The sequence below is a fragment of the Ascaphus truei genome, chromosome 7, assembly GCF_040206685.1.
Source record: "Ascaphus truei isolate aAscTru1 chromosome 7, aAscTru1.hap1, whole genome shotgun sequence".
NCBI classification, from domain to species: Eukaryota; Metazoa; Chordata; class Amphibia; order Anura; family Ascaphidae; genus Ascaphus; species Ascaphus truei.
Window position 1 is genome coordinate 95,873,738 of NC_134489.1, and position 22,395 is coordinate 95,896,132.

Here is a 22,395-nt window from a genome sequence, read left to right on the forward strand (position 1 = left end):
CTTTTTATAGATTCCTTAGCCCTTTAAGTGCTGCCTATATCCTATACTTTATGCGAAGAATGTTTATCCAGGGAGAAATCTGATTGTCGGATTTTTTGTTTGCCTTCCTCTGGATCAATATACTGTAAATATAATATAAGTATCTGTCATCTAAATTTAACATAGGCTGAACTTGATGGACGTATGTCTTTTTTCAACCTCATCTACTATGTAACTATGTACAGTAACTGTGTAACTTTTCTACTACATCTTTGCCTACTGTTAAGCATACTGTAAAACATCATTTATTTTATACCCCACTAGTTTGTCTGTTTATTTAATTGGTTGGTTCACAAAGTTCAAGAATCAGAAACTGATTATGTTAAATATGTCTGTTATGTCTTCACGTGTCAAATGAAAACATTTAGAGGAGCTTTGTATTTAGAATCCAATTAAAAATTATTTGAAAATAATTTTATCCAATGTTGCAACTTTATACACAAATTCAAATAAACCTGTTTTTATTTATTTGCAAAAACAAGTAAATACACATTTACATACATATTACAGAAGAGTGTTCTAAGTTATTACATTATAAAGATACCTTGCTGCATATGGAACTATATATTATGCAGATTTTAATCTCTTTAGTATTGTGTAAATCTTTTAAATCAATATTGAAAGAAGCAACAATAAGTTATCCTTCGGGTTTGTATTATCTGGTGAAGATTCGCTGATTTGCAGACTGGCAAAATGACAAACTGTATGGTTTAAGAATTATACTGTACATGGGATGCGTCTATATCAGTACAAATTGAGTGCATTGAAAACAGGATAATAGCACAATATAATTAGCGATATACAAATGCCTCAGCGGCATTCCAGATGTTGTTATTGCAAAATCATTGTAAATATCTTGCCAACTGCAGTGAGTACAACACATATCTGTAATTACCTTTTTTTGCCAGTTCTCCTTATCCATCACCTTATACTTTACTGCAGGGGGTGCTCATCTGAAGTCCCCCCCCCCCCCCTCTCCCAACAGGTCAGGTTTTCAGGACATCCCAGCTTCAGCACAGGTGGCTCAATCAGTCCCTGCTTTAGCACTGGTGGCCCAATCAGAGGTTCAGTCACAGATTAAGCCTCATGTGCTAAAGATGGGATATCCTGAAAACCTGACCTGTTGGAGGGCGGTCGGTGGGGGGGGGGAGGGGGCTTGAGGACTGGAGCTGAGCACCCCTGCTTTACTCGATGCTAATTCAGTATACTAATAATAAAACGGTACAAGTACATTTAATTCACTTGATTAAAACAATTGAATTGTTTCATCCCCCACTCCCCTTTTATATTACATGACACAGTGACACAGAGTAGGTCATTTTACAATGATCCTCAATCACAGACATAAGAGATGTCACTAAAGGCATTTGAAGCAGACACAATCTTCCATGGTCTTCACACATCCTAGTAAATTAGCCCTTTGTCTTGCAAGATGACAACTCCCTAGGAATAGAAAGCTTCAGGGCTCTTAACCACTGCTTGAAATGTTGCTTATGTCTCTTGTCAAGAAACAGTAAGTGCCCTTTCTCAGATGGCCTGTCAATGATTTGGCCTCCTAATGAACATTCAATGTAATATCCACTCACGTCCCACTACAAAGTCAACATAATGAACCTGTTTACCATACGAAATGAACATCTTTACATTTAACATTTAAGGGTCTATGCACTAAGCAGCGAAAAAATGCATTAGCCAGTTTTGCAATTAGCCATGTTTTTGGCGTGTTAAACTCGCTGTATGCTGTAAGGGCCGAATCCCTGGTGAATGAATGCACCACCACCATTTGATATAATGGCGAGTAACCGGTGGCGAGATGGCTGCCTGGCGAGAAGCTGCCGAGAAGCCGTCCCCTGCCGAGATGTGTTTGCAGCAGAGAGAGATCCGTTGCTCTCTCGGTGCAAACATCGGCATATTAAAAATTATTTTATATACAATTTTATTCATAGTGTACATGTGCAGGGGGTCTTCGGAGCTGAACCGCATTGTTTTCAGGTCCGGGGACCCCCTGCTTCCCGAGATACAGGCCCCTTTATGAGGTGCTGGTATCCCTCTGCATTTAAAGGTCCCGAACACGTGACCGCGGAATGTAAACAAAGCAGAGTGATACCGGCACCCCATAAAGGGGCCTGTATCTCGGGAAGCAGGGGGTCCCCGGACCTAAAACCAAAGCGGTTCAGCTCCGGAGTCCCTCTGCACATCTACACTATGAATAAAACACACATATCAATACACAATCATTCCTTACCTTTGCGGCTATCTGCTATGGTAACGAAGCAGCATTTATATATTTTTAATAATACTGTACAGTGAGCAGGGGGTCCCCTGAGCTGAACCGCATTGCTTTGTGGACCAGGGACCCCCTGCTTCCCGAGTTACAGGCCCCGGTATGTGTGATCGGGTGGGCAGTGTCGCCGCCATGTTTATAGCGTCCCATACGCTACGTGCCCGCAATAAAGATGGCGTCGACACTGCAACCGATGCCCCAAACCGGGGCCTGTAACTCAGGAAGCAGGGGGTCTATGAGCCACAAATCCATGCGGTTCAGCTCAGGGGACCCCCTGCTCCCGCACAATATTATTAAAATACATTAATGCTGCTTCATTATCATAGCGGATAGCCGCTAAGGCAATGAAGGGGTTAAGGCATAATAGTATGTTTATTGGGGACAATTGCCCCAAATAAACATTGCAATACACAACATACAAAACAGTAATGGGCAACATTACTATTATCCACAAATGGATAATAGTGCAGTTGTCCATTTAAAATACATAAACAGCAATAAATAAATTAAATACATATAGCACTCACCCATGTCCGGCTGCCACGATGAAGGCCATCTGCATCTTCATCCTGCTAATGCCCCATCCGCTTCTGCAAAACAGACACAAGAATAAAAACATCCAATGTAATGTCCCCTAACCCCTTAATCACCATAGCAGTTATTAACCGCTACAGTCATTAAGGGGTTAACCCACCCTCACCCACCACTCGGGAGTACTACATATCCTCCCACACTAACCCCCCCACCCCGTGAGGCCTAACCACCCTCACCCACTACCCACAAGGGAGGCCTACCACATACCCCTGGGGCCAATACCCCCTCCCCCCACCCCAACACATACAGTACAATAATGTGCCAAATAACTATTATCCAGATAGGGATAATACATTATTTGGCCATTATTAAACACATTAACTAGCATAGTAAAATAAAGAAAATTCTTCTGACCTCATCAATAAGAAGGCCCCGTCGCCAGCATCATCCATGTCGTCCGGTGCCAAAATAATACATAGCCAATACATTGCAATGACATTCACATATCAAAGAACCCCTTAATCACCTTATCGGGTACCAACCGCAAAGGTAATTAAGGGGTTAAGCCATCCTGGCCACATACCCACCCTTCACACATTCCTTTGTACAGTGGCTTCATCATGAAAAAAAAAAAAAAAAAAGGAACAATATATATATATATATATATATATATATATTTATATATATATATATATGTATATATATATATACACACACACATGATGATCCAATATATACAAATAAATGTCTCAGGGTTAACAAAAACATGCTTAAATAAACATACCACTTCTCCATAACATCCACAATGAAATACAATGCTATTTCCTAAACAAATCAAATGTAATCATCCAATCTAAAGCATCAAATGCCATCAAAAGCCTCAAATTCCACTCTAAACATTGCATTTACATTGTATACATGATGCATAATATTTAAGCTACATGTAGACGCTGCAAATCAATGTTAACAATACAATATTCCAAAGAAAATAACATAACATCAAAATAAGTATCCTATGTAATCCAAGAAAGTCACCATCTATCAATTTGCATACATTAATTACATCCCAAAACAATTAAAATAGCATCAATACCAATTACACAATTAACTATAGCAACCGTTAAAGAGAACAAGTTATCATCATACAAAATAGGACACCAAAAAATACAATATACAAAAGCAAGCCTCACCATTACCTAAAGTACAGCACACAAGCCCAAAAATTACATCTATCTAATTATCAAATACATTCAACACACATCTATGCATAGCAGCATAGCCAAAAACATTTAAATTATTGCAAAGCAAGCTTTTAAAACACAATCATTTCTTACCCTGTATGTATATATCTCTCTAGACATACATACATAAATACATACAGTGGCAAGAAATGATGTACCCAAAAAAAAACAACACATGTAAAAAACTAAAAAAACAAGTTACATAAAATACATTTCTTTTGTTCATTTACCATTACTTGACCCACTCACCGACTCACGTTGAACAGCTTACTCGCGAACCAATCCACGAACAGGAAACCATAAAATAATAAACATTAAAATAATAAAACAAAACAATCCAGGGGTCTTCTACTTGTAATCCATCTTCATCTGTATTCTTCTTTTTTTCAGCTGCGGCTCTGTTCCGGGGTCTTCTTCCCGTCTGCTGCCACGCCCTGGTCTTCTTCTTCTTCGGGAGGTCCTTCTTCCTCGGCGCCTGGCTTCAAAATGAGGCGACATAGGCTTTTAAAGGCCTATGACGTCACATTTTCATCATGGTTCTCACGGCCCTGATTGGACCGTGATAAGCATGTGCTTTTGCCGATGAAAAAAAAAATGATGACGTCACTTAAAGGCAAACAAACATGGCCGGCCTCACATGGTACGGCAGCCAATCAGAGCCTGGGAAGTCTATCCCTACACTGATTGGCTCTAGTACCATGTGACAATGACGTCATATCCGTTCTCCCCCAAGCATCTGTCACATGGTCTACTAGAGCCAATCAGAGTAGGGATAGACTTCCCAGGCTCTGATTGGCTGCCGTACCATGTGAGGCCGGCCATGTTTGTTTTAATGACGTCATCTTAAAAGCAATTGAAGCAAAGCCATTCTGATTGGCTGTGCTTTCATTGCCTTTAAGTGACGTCATCATATTTTTTTTTCATCGGCAAAAGCACGTACTTTTCACAGCCCAATCAGGGCCGTGAGAACCATGATGAAAATGTGACGTCATAGGCCTTTAAAAGCCTATGTCGCCTCATTTTGAAGCCAGGCGCCGAGGAGGAAGGACCTCCCGAAGAAGAAGGAGACAAGGGCATGGCAGCAGACGGGAAGAAGACCCCGGAACAGAGCCGCAGCTGAAAAAAAGAAGAATACAGATGAAGATGGATTACAAGTAGAAGACCCGTGGATTGTTTTGTTTTATTATTTAAAAGTTTATTATTTTATGGGTTCCTGTTCGTGGATTGGTTCGCGAGTAAGCTGTTCAACGTGAGTCGGTGAGTGGGTCAAGTAATGGTAAGTGAACAAAAGAAATGTATTTTATTAACTTGGTTTTTTTTTTGTTTTTTACATGTGTTGGTTTTTTTTGGGTACATCATTTCTTGCCACTGTATGTATTTATGTATGTATGTCTAGAGAGATATATACATACAGGGTAAGAAATGATTGTGTTTTAAAAGCTTACTTTGCATTAATTGAAATGATTTTGGCTATGCTGCTATGCATAGATGTGTGTTGAATGTATTTGATAATTAGATAGATGTAATTTTTGGGCTTGTATGCTGTACTTTAGGTAATGGTGAGGCTTGCTTTTGTATATTGTATTTTTTGGTGTCCTATTTTGTATGATGGTAACTTGTTCTCTTTAACGGTTTCTATAGTTAATTGTGTAATTGGTATTGATGCTATTTTAATTGTTTTGGGATGTAATTAATGTATTCAAATTGATTGATGGTGACTTTCTTGGATTACATAGGACACTTATTTTGATGTTATGTTATTTTCTTTGGAATATTGTATTGTTAACATTGATTTGCAGCGTCTACATGTAGCTTAAATATTATGCATCATGTATACAATGTAAATGCAATGTTTAGAGTGGAATTTGAGGCTTTTGATGGCATTTGATGCTTTAGATTGGATGATTACATTTGATTTGTTTAGGAAATAGCATTGTATTTCATTGTGGATGTTATGGAGAAGTGGTATGTTTATTTAAGCATGTTTTTGTTAACCCTGAGACATTTATTTGTATATTGGATCATCATGTGTGTGTGTGTATATATATATATATATATATATATATATATATATATATATATTGTTACTTTTATTTTAATTTTATTTTTTTCATGATGAAGCCCCTGTACAAAGGAATGTGTGAAGTGTGTGTATGTGGCCAGGATGGCTTAACCCCCTAATTACCTTTGCGGTTAGTACCCGATAAGGTGATTAAGGGGTTCATTGATATGTGAATGTCATTGCAATGTATTGGCTATGTATTATTTTGGCAACGGACGACAAGGATGATGCTGGCGACGGGGCCTTCTTATTGATGAGGTCAGTAGAATTTTCTTTATTTTACTATGCTAGTTAATGTGTTTAATAATGGCCAAATAATGTATTATCCCTATCTGGATAATAGTTATTTGGCACATTATTGTACTGTATGTGTTGGGGTGGGGGGAGGAGGTATTGGCCCCAAGGGTATGTGGTAGGCCTCCCTTGTGGGTAGTGGGTGAGGGTGGTTAGGCCTCACTGGGTGGGGGGTTAGTGTGGGAGGGTATGTAGTACTCCCGAGTGGTGGGTGAGGGTGGGTTAACCCCTTAATGACTGTAGCGGTTAATAACCGCTATAATGATTAAAGCTGCAGTTCAGTCTTTTTTTTTTTTTGTATTAATTTTTTTACTTCAATAGTTTCATGTGTGCAATCTCTAATTACCTAAAGAACTGTATAGCTGCCGGTCAATTCGTTCTCTATGTATTGATCGGCGAAATTTGGTGACATCATTAGTGAAGGGATCTGTTTTTCTTCTGCTTCTTTCTCTCAGTGGAAGCTCATGAATATTCATGAGCACTCCTGCACTGACATGTGCAAGAGGGAGGGCAGGGCTGACAAAGGGGTGTGCCAGGGCTTGTGACAGGACATGAAGGGGCAGTGCCTTAGCAAATGCTTGTTAAAATAGAATACAAGAAAATTGGTCTTTCAAAGTTGTTTTTTTAAAAACAGAAAATGCTAAAAGTATTTTTTCTTACTACAGAACTAATTTATTAAAAAAAACACACATGCAGGATATTGACTGAACTGCAGCTTTAAGGGGTTAGGGGACATTACATTGGATGTTTTATTCTTGTTTCTGTTTTGCAGAAGCGGATGGGGCATTAGCAGGATGAAAATGAGGATGGCCTTCATCATGGCAGCCGGACTTGGGTGAGTGCTATATGTATTTAATGTATTTATTGTTGTTTATGTAATTTAAATTGGAACATTCACTATTATCCATTTGTGGATAATAGTAATTGTGCCCATTACTATACTGTATGTTAGGGGGGGTATAGGTGTTGTTGGGGTAATATATATATATATATATATAGGGACAGGGGCTAAACAAGAGAATGAACCTGCATCGCCACAGCATCACACGCGGAACAAGAGACAGTCCTGTTGGCGAACATTTCTCTGACTCTGGCCATAAGATGAACGATCTGAGGGTTGCCATACTCAAAGGTAATCTTAAAACCCCGAAAGAGAGACGGTTGCATGAATACAAATTTATGCAACTGTTCGGGACACTTAGCAGTGGCCTAAACAGAGATCGAAATTTTATGAGTCATTACTGACACTAGCGAACTCTCTTCCCATGAGCGCTAAAGGCCATGTCTTTACATACTGTGCTATATGTATGCACACACAGCTGTCTCTCACACATACTAATACTCCTTATTTTTCCATCCATATACACCAATAGGGACCACATAGTATCCACACACACTTTTAGTTGTGCTACAAACTCTCACATTTCCACACCCACCCACACCATTTATATCCCTCTCACTCCACACACACCTTGTGTAGAGCACTGTTTATACTGTGGGCTCTCCATTCATTTTTATTCACACTGATACACATACACACTCTTTCTTCACTTGCTTTCAGTTACCCTTTGACACCTCTAGCCATAAAACACATCCACACCGGGGGAAGGAGAAGCACAGATAACATTCCAAGGGACACTGTTTTCAAGTTATCCTTGCTTCATTCATTGTAACATCGCCGGAAGAAGAGATCAGTGTATCTCGAAAGCTCGCACAAATAAAAGCATTTCGTTAGCCACAGAACGGTATCATCTATTTATTTTTTGATTATTGAAGCTCGGCTAACACGGTACTGATACCTCTACATGTATATATATATATATATATAGTATATTTATTTATTTATTTATTTAGTGTGGGGCTGTTGTGTGTGTTTTATTTTTATTTTTATTGTGGGTAGCGGGGGTAGATGAAGTGGGTATTAGCCCCAACGGTGGTTTGTTTAGGGCTTGCGGGTGGGTAGTGGGAGGGTTTAACCCCTTCATGACCGTAGCAGTATTAACCGCTACAGTCGTGAAGGGGTTAAGCGCACCCGCAACCCCCCGCAAGCCCTAAACAACCACCAAGGGCCAAATACCCCCTTCACCCACCCCCGCTACCCACAATAAACCTGGCACGGTGGGTTAACCCCTTCATTGCCCTAGCGGTTAGCCGCTAAGGTAATGAAGTGGCCTTTAAATGCATTTTTCCTGCCTCGGATGCATGCCGGGGGGCTCCGGTGCTGGTATTAATGGTATCAGCTCAGGAGATCCGCGGCATCAATCCCAGCCAGGAAAAAGGCCAGAATTTTTTCTAAGTGCCGATCCGCCGCTCATCAGCAGCCTCTCACCATCAACTAGCCAACTTTTTTTGGCGTGGCTGATTCGGCATAAAAACGCCATTCTAGAGTGGCGAATAGCGGCGCAAAGCTACTCGCCACTACTAGAATACAGCGTGGCGGAAAATGTGTCTATTTTAGGCGAAAAGTGCCTTCTCGCCTCGCCACTGACGGAAAAAAAAAACACCAACAAAACTGGCGTTTTTTTTTATTCTCGCCACTTTCTCGCCCCTTACTGAATAGGGGTAGGCATTTTTGGCGGGAAACGGGCGAGAAGTGCCTTTTCGCCGCTTACTGCATGATGCCCATAGTACTACAGTAGCAAACAGAAAGACACTTAAGGATTGCTGCATAGTTACAGTGTTAAGTGATATATTTTATTTGATCATCTTGTTTCTTATTTCATTAGTAATGCGTGTATAATGTTGGCACTATATCGTATATTTCACTTGTGAGCACATTCACATGTCTCAGACACGTCTGCAACCCTGTTTTTCACCATCATCTCTTAGCATACAATAGTTCCACTGCAGTCAGGGATTCTGGGGAATGACATGCAAATAAGCACACATTTCTGATATTAGTTGTCATCTTTAAATGAAATAAGAAGGCAGATATATTGCGTAATATTACAGCATAGTCACAAAAGTATAATAGGTCTTTTCTTCACTTTGTGCCTTAAACCAGGGGCGCGCAAACTTTTTCTGCTGCGCCCCCCCCCAGTGCCTTCTCTCCTCCATGGTGCGCCCCCCTCCTTACCTTCGTTTGACGCAGCGGAGTTGTGTGATGTCACGTGACCCGCGGCATCATTTTATGTCACGTTACCGTGACAACCATGACGTCACATGACCCCGCTGCGTAATTTGATGCCGCGTTGCCATGGTAACGCGTCAAGGAGCCGACTGAGCCTCGGAAAGTAGAGGTTGCAGAGGCCTCGCGCGGTACCCAGCATTTAATTTAAATACCTGGGGGGAGTGCGCGGGACCTCTGTAACTGCCTGTGCCCCCCCCCAAAAAAAAACTTGCGCCCCCCAGTTTGCGCACCGCTGCCTCACACCACAGACCACAGCGCTCCTATACTTTTTCTTAGTGAGTGTTACATTTTTTTGCAGTGAGTGCAAATTGACATACTATATCATTGTTAAATCTGCAGAACACTAAAATAGTTCAAAATGTTCACTATATACAATACAGATAAATAGATGTGTTTGATTATATGCAATTCAGCCAACAGCAATGAAGGGTAACTATGTACAGTAGTAGCCTATAAAATACAGACATGCATAAATATTTTCCATGTGTTCTTTTATTTTAAAGTGAATGCCATGGAAATAAAAATAGATTTGTAAGTACAGATATCTCTTTAGCAATGGATTTCATAACTGTTGCACATAAAATACCTGTGCACTCTTGTCATTTTTGCATATACAAATCATTTCACAAATAATTATTTGAAGGCATTTCTTGCAACCTCATTAACCAAGATATCTTATTTACAACTGTACATGTATATACATACATTTACCATGTAACATTTGACATGCAGAATAGATTAGTGATATGCGCTCCAACATTTATATCCAATCTTGATAAATGATATAAGTCCTTTAAGAAGATGCAAAGGATAGGTACTGGGGCTAGTGAGGTATGTAGTAATAACCATAATACTTTGTACACCAATAATGGGATATCTCTGTCCCTGAAGGTTAAAGGCTGAGATTAAAGAAAATCAGACCTAAAGCCTCATTGGGAGAGTCCTCAAGTAAGTATAAGTATAATGTACTCACAATTAGTATTGCCCCAGTCCTGTGTATCTTGATAGGCGTACAACCAGGAGAATGAAGGGAAGTCCAAAGGAAAAAACACTCCAACGCACAGCCAGAAATAGAGTGGGTCCCACACCAAAATACTGATAAAAATATAATCTTTTATTGGTCCATGTTTAAAAAAACGGAGGTAAGTACCCTCGTACGCGTTTCGTACGCAGGTACGAAACGCGTAGGAGGGTAATTACTTCTGTTTTTTTAAACATGGACCAATAAAACATTATATTTTTATCAGTATATTGGTGTGGGGCCCACTCTATTTCTGGCTGTGCGTTGGAGTGTTTTTAACATTTCACATGCAAAAGGGGCTTTTGATCTATTGTACTGCATCTAAGGATAAAAATTCGCAATCATGTCTGCCTTCAAGAATGGACTATGAGGGTAATTCTATATATGATGAAGCAGCATTTTGTGCCTTTTTAGGCCAAAAATCCCTGTAGGATTTTTTGGGGGTGAATATATACAATAAACTCCTGTGTGCGCACTCATAGTGCAGTATCCAGTGATTGCTAGGATAGAAACTGTATTCAGAATGAGGGTGTTCGGCTTACTTCCCTTTCAGTAGATTGAGAGTGTTGGTAATGAGGGCCTGTCCATGAGAACACATCACAGAAAGAGGAATTGATAGAGGCCACAGCATGTTTCAGAATTGGAATGCATGCAGAGAAGCGCCATGCGAGGGAAGTACAGTAGTTAGAGGCAATGAAGAGGGGGAAGCATAGTCACACTTCCACAATTAACGGCTTAAGCCTTGGAAATTGTTTCAAGTGCTGCGACAAGAACTTGAACGCATACATTATATTAATAAATAAGGTGGATGGGATTATGGAGGATAGATTAATGAAATTATTATTAGCTATGCTGCGTATTGTCTATAAGTACATAAAGGAATGATTAATGTGTACAACTGTACTTCAATTATTCACATATCATGTCAGCTCAGCATTTCTATAACTTTAGTAATTGGCACACTCCTCTCACTAGTGAACTCTAGTTCAAAGTATAATAAGAGTTAGATGGCGCCTGATAAACACTGTAATTGAAATGTTATGCGGAATAATTTTACTGCATTAAGAGGTCAAAATTGCAATGTACAACGTGCACCATATACGTCGCACACCCCCACGTTGGGAGTTACACTAACGTTGTCTGCATCTATATTTGTAAAGTTGCCAAGATAGAAAATAGAGCCAAATATCTACTGCATTTTATTTATTTTTTAAAGGACCACAGCAAATATTTGCCCCAGTTTTGCAGTTGTAGTGTGACTGGAATATTAAACAAATCCAAAGTCTATATTAAGGGAAAAGATCATACCTCTGGATTGTAGACCAGGACCACAAGCTTCGGTGACTCCCAATATTCCCTGTCTCACAGAGTCTGGCACTAGGACACACTGATTCCATTTATGCATTTTCCATCTGTGGATGATAACGTGCAGAATCATGATTACAAGTGCAGATACAGACATATGCTTGGGAGTATTTTACTCCTGGTTTACTCATGTTGAGGTCAATGAATCATTATCAGTAGAATGATGGAACACTAAAAAGATCATCCGAACATCATTCGGTCCATCACCCAACAGGATAACATATTTTAGTATCACTGTCATGTTTTAGCCCTTCAGCACAAATCAGTGAACATCTTATTACTGATGCCGGTGTTCAAGGCAACATTTTTATAAACTCGCCTCCATGGTTGTTGCTGGGAGAATGTTCATTTCTACACAAAGCCAAACCAAACTCTCGTAGCCAAATGGGTTTCAGACACTGGTAAATATGTTTCTGTTAAACAGTGTTCTGCATGTAATTGGGTGTAGCAAGGTATTACTAATGGCAGCTATAAGAGAGAAAATACAGTATGAATTTAATGAGCCACATCCACATGCTCTGTTTGAAAAAGTAAAGAAATGTGCAAGCCATGAAACTTTGTATTTAAAGTATATGTTTGTAATATATCTGAGAAATGAGTAATATCCGTACCATTATTCAAGCAATTGGTTTAAAAACATTATTAAAAAGTGGATGGAGAATAACCATTACACAGAGATAAAATACTCACACACTGAGCAAGCAGCTGAGCCAGGTTCAGGTAATTAGAGCGACAAGTACATTTTATTTTGATTCTCAAACATCTGACACCTAAATTACATTTGATTATTTCTTCTCTTTTTTTTTTACATATTGTATGAGAAGATACACAACATAATTTTGTAGACACGTTGAGCTACTAGTTTTAAAGGTTTCGTGTGAAAAGCTTTTATGTGGTGGCTTGGAAAGCACTTTTTTTCTCTCCCATTCTCCCTCGTTTGCTGAAAGAGAATAATTCCTCAGGTGTGTTTTTTTAAATGCAACATCAATCACAATAAGCCAAGATCTTAAGGGAGCTACATTAGAATCCTTTCATGTTCTGTCTGATGGTAAGCTGGATACCTGAAGTAAATAAGGGCACATTTAAATGTGAAATTCTTTTTCAGTCAATGAGGAAATTGAGTGACTGCTGTATGCATCTGAAGTCATACTCATTATCTGCTCATATAATGGGAACCAAAGAAACAGTTATTCAGTCAAGAAATACTTCTGACCCTTACAAATAAAAAAAACCTACTAACAAATACAGGGAAATATTTTTTCCATTTCTGTCTCAACTTCTATTTCACTTTCAAACTTTTTTTTACTCTGTAAGCCTGGCATTGACAGGAAAGTGGGTTTAATGATTTTCTTCACATTTGCTACAAAACAATAATATTTTCCAATCTACAATATTCTCATTGCTATTTGTTTTAATCCAGTAGTATTTTTTTTTTTTCTTAGGGCAAAATGAGTAAAACCAACAAAAATGTAGGAAGGAATCCTATCCTTAGATTGTTAATGGAGAACGGTCCAAAAGGTCCATGGCGGAGTACAGCTGTGTGTGGGAAAAACGGGGGCTACAAACCAGCAATAACGTTAAAAAGCCTTTATTCCATGGTGAGTGAGGGGTACAAAAACACTCTGACGCGTTTCGGGAGACAATCCCTTTGTCAAAGAGTATGCTCGCGTCTGTCCGCGCTTCTAAATTTGTATGCGATCCCCCGCTCCCAACGGTGACGTCACACAGTTGGAAATGGCACGAAAACCTCCATGGACAAATCTCCTTGGCTGTAACAAAACTGAATTTGTTAAAAACACGAACTAGATCTTGTTGTTACAAAGGAAGAATATATATATAATTAATATATAACTATAGATCTGGATGATGAAAAGTAAGGAAATATGCATATGGGGAGTATATAAGGTATTCTATAATGCATAAATTAAAGCTATAAATAGAATTCCAAAAGACACTTGCTGATATATTTATACACATCATATAAAGTATAATAAACAGCAGGAAGAAAATGAATATGAATGAATAAAAGATAAACACTATAATGCAAAAGGAAAGAAAACACAATTGAATTAAAATTAAACGGAAATATAATATGATAAAGGTGAAACATTAAAGAATAAAAAATGAAAAAAAAAATAATAATGAAAAATAAATAATAAATAAAAAATAAGTAAAAAGTGAAAAATAGAAAAATAAATAAAAAATAGAAAAATAAAATAAAAATAATGCATATAAAGGATGATAAAACATGTAAACCGATAAAGTCATATAGATGTCAAATCTCAAAGACAATATATTATATCATAAAGAGAATAAACAATCAATTTGTAAGAACAGATAGTCTTATAGGAAATGTTTTAATTCCCAGTCTAGATTCATGCCCCTGGGTGCCAACGTCCCAAGGGCATAAATCCAGTACATTTCTCTACGGTTTAAGAGGGCTTCTCTATCTCCCCCTCTAATACTCAAGTATATATGTTCAATTGCGCTGAATTTGAAATTATTCAATGAACCCAATGGACAGTGAATAAAATGACGTGCTACTGGGAATTTTTCATCCCTGTTTTACTGGTAACTGTAGATTATGTAGATTATTCAGATATGCGACAGCTATAAAACATGTTAAAGATGTTCATACCCAGCAGAAATATAAGTTACGCTCCCTTATGACCTGCAATACAAAATACGTTGTTTACATATTGAGATGTTCCTGTGGCAGCAGATATGTTGGGAGATCTATCCGAACACTCAGAGAGAGAGTGAGTGAACACGTGAGAAGCATAAAAAACAGGGATGAAATATTCCCAGTAGCACGTCATTTTATTCACTGTCCATTGGGTTCATTGAATAATTTCACATTCAGCGCAATTGAACATATATACTTGGGTATTAGAGGGGGAGATAGAGAAGCCCTCTTAAACCGTAGAGAAATGTACTGGATTTGTTCTGTTCTTACAAATTGATTGTTTATTCTCTTTATGATATAATATATTGTCTTTGAGATTTGACATCTATATGACTTTATCGGTTTACATGATTCATCATCCTTTATATGTATTATTATTATCATAATTTTTTTTATTATTATTTCTTTCTTTTTTTTTCTTTTTTTCACTTTTTACTTATTTTTTATTTATTATTTATTATTCATTATTATTTTTTCTTTTCTTTTCATTTTTTATTCTTTAATGTTTCACCTTTATCATATTATTTTTTTGTTTCATTTTAATTCAATTGTGTTTTCTTTCCTTTTGCATTATAGTGTTTATCTTTAATTCATTCATATTCATTTTCTTCCTGCTGTTTATTATACTTTATATGATGTGTATATATATATATCAGCAAGTGTCTTTTGGTATTCTATTTATAGCTTTAATTTATGCATTATAGAATACCTTATATACTCCCCATATGCATATTTCCTTACTTTTCATCATCCAGATCTATAGTTATATATTAATTATATATATATATTCTTCCTTTGTTACAACAAGATCTAGTTCGTGTTTTTAACAAATTCAGTTTTGTTACATTTTTTTAACCCTATCACTTGTTTGTTATTGTATTTTCTTCTGTCCTGTTTTTGCTTTGAATCTGTGATCCACCGCACTCACGGGAGGCAGGTTCCTCACCTGGCGGTCCATTGGTAGATAATTTCGGCCAATGAGATTTGTCCATGGAGGTTTTCGCGCCATTTCCAACTGTGTGACGTCACCGTTGGGAGCGGGGGATCGCATACAAATTTAGAAGCGCGGACAGACGTGAGCATACTCTTTGACAAAGGGATTGTCTCCCGAAACGCGTCAGAGTGTTTTTGTACCCCTCACTCACCATGGAATAAAGGCTTTTTAACGTTTTTGCTGGTTTGTAGCCCCCGTTTTTTCCACACACAGCTGTACTCCGCCATGGACCTTTTGGACCGTTCTCCCTTACTACTACCGGCGTGATGCATGCATCTTGATGAGCTGTTACAAAGTGAGTTCCCCATACTCTTTATTCATTGAGGAGTTTATGACCACGACATGGTGCTAATCCAGAATCGTTGTCCCAGTGGCATCACAGACATGACCATGATCACTGAAACATAGGTCTGTCTTTCTCACAGGGACTATTATACTTTCCATATATAGAGGAGTTATATGCACAGGTCTCATGAGTCTCACGAAGCTTTAATTAGACCTCTATCCCATTTCAAGTGAGTATTCATATTAAAACTTTATACGTCACTGTCCATCTTTTTACTGAGCCCTGATATTTGGGACTAGTTCCCTTTCACTCTGCCTAAGATTGTTAATGTTGTAACTGCCCAAAAAAATAATCATTTAAACGCCCAATAATCTGAACCTCAAGTAGCAAAATCAATGTCCCATTTTAGGTGTGCACAAAATGACACTAATGTAGGAATGGCGGTTTAGTTTTACATTGGTATACCTTTAAGGGATATCATTAGGGTTCTTTGTAGGTGAAACTATAGTGTACAGAGCTTCCAAAACCTCATAGGTTTCTTTTTCAAATGTACAGCCCTGAAGACGAAACCTATGGGATTTCAATAACCGTATACACTTTCATTTCATTTATGAAGGACTCTGATGTTGGTCCCCTAAAAAGTATCACAACCTACAACGAATCTACATTTCTCCAGGAAAAATATGTCTATTAGAAATGGGAACTATATTATGGGTGGTGGGGAAAGGTTGCAATGTGTTGGAAATAACCAGGCGAGACATGACACTAACATACACATACTTTATTGTATCCCTTGTGTGTTGCTGGACACTCTGGGATCTGAGTAAAGATATGAGTTTACTATGTTTTACATGTCTTAAATGTTTAACGTACAGATGATGTAGTTACATAGTTACGTAGTTACATAGTAACATAGTTACATAGTGAGGTTGGAAAAAGACATGCGTCCATCATGTTCCAACTGTGCTACATTTAGACGACAGATACTTATCCTATATTTGTATTTACAGTATATTGATCCAAAGGAACGCAAACAAACCCCAGTGACACATCATCAGATGATTTCTATCAGATGTAAGAAGGCTATCACTTGTACTTTGTGTTGCTTTGTATTTTCACAGCTTTTTATGTTGGTCGGTTCATAAAAAGAGAAAAAAATACAGAAATAGCTTCCACATTTACCACTGCTGCAAGTTCAAGCGTGCAATTTAAGTCTATATGTGGATGCAGGTATATAGAAAAGGTGCAGTACCTGTAAACTGGACATATGGAAACATCTTCACATTCTCGTTCCTCATACAGAGTATCTGGGCATTCCTGTCCCTCGTTCGCTGCTTCTTGTATTATTAGTCTGTAGCGGGACTGTTTAACAGTGGTGGTGTTGCCTAAAATTAATTATAGACATTAAGGCTTAACCAATAAATCAATATATCCTTATCTCAGCCTTCCTTCAGAGCATACATTGTACTGGCTGTATTATCGCAGGATGCATAAATGTGACATGATTATTACTTTAATGATGTCATCTTCATTCTAGTTTGGTCTTTTCAACTTCAGTAAAACACCAATGAGCTATTAACTAAGTCAGGGATGCTCAACTCCAATCCTCAAACCCCCTCCCCCCAAAAGGACTGAGCCACTGATTGAGCCACTTGTGCTGGCATATCCTTAAAACCTGACCTGTTGGGGGGTCGTGAGGACTGGAGTTGAGCACCTCTGAACTAAGTTACAATTGAAAAAAGATGAAAAACTATTAATTGAAGAGCACATATTGAAATTGTACTTGCAATACGTCAAATTATTCATATCCGTACATAACAGTACACTACTACAAAGCAGATATAATTCCGTGGGAGGGTGTTAAAGCAATTGTGTGAATTTATAATCAACCCTATCCTATGGAAATAGTGGTTAGGCAAGATGGTGACTCCATATTTCTAACAGTGACAAGATTCTTCTTAGACGTACAGTTTTCATACAGACGAAAAGTTTCCCCCAGTGAAGGAGAGAGTAGGCCCCCCCTGTTTATTGTATTTTAGTTAGGGACAGAGCCTTAACAGTTAGGATCCCTACATCATGGACAGAAGATATATGCAGCACCCACAGAGGGAACGCAGACATGCCAGAAGCGGATCTCCATATACTGTACAGAGTTCATAGCCCCTGAGAACGTGGCAGGGAAAGGAGCGTAATAATAACCTCCCCAGAACAGGACAGGACCTCAGTAGGGCCCCGAACTAACAGGATCCCATGGATAGTGCTAAGCAGCAAAACAAGGGGGGAGGGATGGGAGCTGGTCCAATACAATGTATTAGCAAGTGCACGTACCTCCCATTTAATCATTTAATGACTACACAGGTCAAAAGTATCCAGCGTTTCAGTGCAATGCACCTTCATCAGGGGTAAATCCCTTTTTTCCATTTTATGAAACAAGGTACAACCATGTCAATCTTATTGTACAGTATGTGGAAATGAAGTATTTCCATGTCTGGGAACATGAATAAAGATGGAAGTTGTACTATAAAAACTCCTGGGGCCCATCTTTTCCATCGCCCAACCGACCACATCTCTGAGAGGAAGTAAATCTATGCTGATGTTAAACACACCACTGCACCAATGCAGCCTCCCTAGGATTCTGGGCATGGAGGGTTCCACAAGTAATAGTATTACAGATGTTGCAGATACTTATGTAGGAAAAGCTCATAACTCGTGTTTCCAATAGTCGCTTCTGCAAAACAAAACCTGAAATGGCTTTGAGACATGGTGGCACTCCAAATGTTGGGCTAAGTGTATGTTCATGATGTCAGGCACCTGGAGAATTGGTAAATGGTAAAAGCCTTCCCAACCTTATTAACTTGAAATTTTATTCCGTGTGAAACGTTGCGCCAAGCCTCAAAGTGTTAATAATGTCGCCAAATAACAAGCCAGCGAAACATGGCGAGTACCCTATTTATAGTCTCAGCATTAAGCAAATCTAGTCACTTGAGAGATTTTTGGCAATTAACAAATTAAACACAATTGCAATACACATTCACTTAATGCATGTCAAATTGCTTGGAAGTGTGACTCAGCCGTGACTTGTTTCGCCACTCACACATGCAAACTTCGTAACATCATCTAGTAAAATCAGGTGTAAGTCTGTTAGCATGACTGTGACAGAGAACTGTTACTTCTCACCAATAACTACCTCAGATCCAGGTAACTGTAGGTAGCCCTGACCGGGAATTAGACTGATTCCGGGAATTACAGGTCCAGCGTTTTGACCTCCCAGATTGCATTGCCATGGCTAATTAAATCCCAAGTGATCTGCGTTATCCTGAACACGTTCTTACTGTTCTGCTTGGTCCGGAATTCTGTATTGCTGACTATTTAAACTACTGACATGACCTCAAAGAAGCAATCCATGCAATATGTGTGGTTTTTTTTTTAAATAAATCAGTACTGTAGTATTAGATAATACTTACTACATTTGTTTTATTCCACTCAATGCCCTTTTCAATGAGTTGTAATATACTGAGCATCCTTTGGTGTATATAGCAGGTTTTAGCCCACTTCCCCAGCAGTGCAAGATATTTACTTGTTTGTGGTCATTTGTTGCCAATATTCACAGCAGTTTGAGCAAATACATTGTAGCTGCTGAGTTACACTGACTGAAGGATTGATTTGAAACTGAACAGCCATTTAGGGAGCCCTGGGAAGCAGCATTTTGCTGATCATTCACGGGAGAACAAATCGATCGGCCGCTTATATACAGATGCAGCGGCCGTTATTTTAAGGCATCATGGCGCCGTTTCCGTGTGCGCTGCTGTACTCCACGCGGCATGAACGCGGCCAATCGTCCCTAGCACGCGCGTTTATCACGGTTGCTTTGTTTGAATTTTATGGATTGTGTGCAATTAAATGCAATTAAATGAATGAATTGCAATGTGTACAGTACTGTGCGACTGTGTCAATTTCAGGTGTTTATAAGCCAGAACACTAAAATGCCATTTTATGCACTCGCCAGCACTCGCGTCTTAAGGCGGTACGGTTGGAAGTAATTCCGCGCCATCACATGGGTATTCCGAGGTATAAACCGCGTGATTTCGTAAAATTATGGACGCTGCATCTGTACAATGCCGGAAATCTACATGAATCACAAATAATTCAGTTTTGAGCCACAGTATACGGCTGCGTCCATGGTATGGACGACTGCGCCGACGCGTCCGCACGCTGAGCGATCAGACTGCCTAAAGGCAGTGATTGTGTCTATACGGTGTGTGGGCACGTGCGCGCGGAAGCAGGAGGGGGCGCACATTGCGCAACAAATCAGTTAAAACTGATTTCTTGGCGCGGCGGGCCGGTAACGTGAGCGGTTCGCCCAATGAGGGCGACCAGCTCTGTGACATCACTGGCATGCCCCTAGACACGCCCACAGATGGCGTGCATACCATGGCCAGGGAAAGCACCCGCTTTTCCTCAGCCTCCGCGCGCCTCCGCGCGCCTCCGCACGGGCGAAGTGTCTATGGACGCAGCCTAACGCACATTGAACACTCTTCTCTGCAATTGTCCCATGTACAACACAGAACAGCAGTACATTCATTTATTTCTGATCAATCTATAGCTCCATTTCGATAAATCATTTGCAACCTCTTTGTTTTACAGTCTGCAAAGAGAAAGTGAAAATGCCATCACCGTTGTTTTCAGACCATTCTGTTTTCGTCACTTTTTTTTTATTCACCATAACTTTTTTTTGTGTCTGGAAATACAATGGAAATGAAACAATCCTACTGCATATAGTGAAGAAATTCACCTGTAAGCAGCAAGAACAAGTAATGCTCCTTTGCAGCAAAACTGCTATAAACGGTGTCAGTGGCTGCTGGCATCAAGTACTTTACATGCTGGTAAAATATGGATCATCATTTCATAAACCGCCAAGTAATTCACAAGTTTAATCACTGTTAATCTATTCAGATGCTAATTCTCTAATCTACAAACACTGTTCATTAGGGAAAGTATTGTAAGAAGTCTGTTCCAAATGAAAAAATAGCATATCCAGTTGTTAGTGGCTGAATCTAAAGCTGTTAGCAAAAGTAAAGTGTGGGGGGGGGGGGGGGGGCAATACTAAATATAAAGAAGACGGTTGTATAATTAAAAAAAATTGTTCATGACCATGCAACATGATAATATAAATAAGACAGGCAGCCTGATCCTAAGTAAATCAGAATATTCAAAGCAGGTAATAGAGAGATCAGGAGAGACCTCTCAGAACAGAGCACACCCAAGGGACTATATAACACTTAACTTTTATTTACACATAGTTAAAAAGTTCAGTTTTATATAGCCCCTTGGGTGTGCTCGGTTCTGAGAGGTCTCTCCTGATCTCTCTATTTCCTGCTTTGAATGTTTAGATTAAAACCAGAAACACACACACACACACACACACACACACACAGCCTAGTGGGGATGGCACAAACATTAACACATAATCTTTCTTGCCTATTAAGGTAATACTTAACTATACTAAGATTTGTTGAGCAGTGTTATTTTTTGTTTTTTGATACAGTAAATAAATTGGAATATTCAAAGTGCATGAATTTCTTAATAAGCCAGTGTGACGGGATCTACAAGTGCACCCATCTGTATCACATCTAACTGAACTGTGCTTCTCACAGCAATGTCCCTGCCAGTTTCTAACATGATCTATCTATGTTTTCACTGTTTCTCTCTCAAGCTAAGGTGTCTTATTATTTTAAATTGCCTTTTTTTTTTCTTTTTGTTAGTTGCCAAATTTCCCTCTACTGATATCTGTATACTTCAACATGATTCTGAATGGCAATTGCTTGCTTCTTGCTCTCTGTGAAGCTCGATCTTATTTTGTCTCTGCTGTATCTCCCATTCTGTCTCAACAGCAGTTTTCAGTCTGTATCCCACAATCTCTTTGAATTTCTGCCTGAGCATCTTTCCCTGTCAGTTGCTGCCTCTCTCTTGCAGTCTCGGTTTCTCTCTCTAATGACAACACACCCCATCACAGTTAACTTATTCTCTGCAGTATTATTTGCTGCAACCCCGCGGTTACTGCTACACAGGGATAAATGTCACAGGTGCGTGCTGGAACCTCAATGTGGTGTTATACAGTATGCACCTGCCAAAGCAGGACTAATTGACCATCTTCCATGTGCGCAGACAGTAAACATCCAAGGTGATACTCGGTTATCAGTGTCCTGCTGAAACAAGCTTACCTGGCTGACAAGATGTGGGGCAAAGAGTCCATTCACTGAAAAGAGTAACAATGCAATCTTTTTTGCATGGCAGCAGACATGGCCGAATTGTTTCAGGCCTGGTAGACTCGGGGCATCTATAAATAGAGGCATGAATGAAACAAATGAGCCTCATTTTTGCAAACTACAGGTCATGCTCTCAAATAACGTCACCGTTGATAATTAATAGGCAACCTGTTATCCCAGGATGGCACTCCTG

General features: G+C 39.1%; 1 protein-coding gene and 1 long non-coding RNA gene across 4 annotated transcripts in view; one reads left to right on the forward strand and one right to left on the reverse strand.

Moving 5' to 3' along the window:
- Positions 1 to 22,395, reverse strand: part of THSD7B (thrombospondin type 1 domain containing 7B) — a 395,203-nt gene that overhangs the window by 174,082 nt on the left and 198,726 nt on the right. Inside the window, exons 11-13 of the mRNA XM_075609482.1 lie at positions 22,158 to 22,273; positions 17,189 to 17,321; positions 11,914 to 12,017 (exon numbers count right to left, since the gene is read on the reverse strand). Of these exons, the coding sequence (XP_075465597.1) occupies positions 11,914 to 12,017; positions 17,189 to 17,321; positions 22,158 to 22,273 (353 nt within the window). The remainder of the gene's footprint in view (positions 1 to 11,913; positions 12,018 to 17,188; positions 17,322 to 22,157; positions 22,274 to 22,395) is intronic.
- Positions 1 to 22,395, forward strand: part of LOC142499709 (uncharacterized) — a 76,359-nt gene that overhangs the window by 17,795 nt on the left and 36,169 nt on the right. For 2 of the 3 annotated variants that reach the window (XR_012802717.1, XR_012802715.1), the window contains exon 3: positions 7,227 to 7,289. The exons of the other annotated variant lie outside the window; for it this stretch is intronic. This is a non-coding gene — a long non-coding RNA (uncharacterized LOC142499709). The remainder of the gene's footprint in view (positions 1 to 7,226; positions 7,290 to 22,395) is intronic. 3 annotated transcript variants of the gene reach the window in all.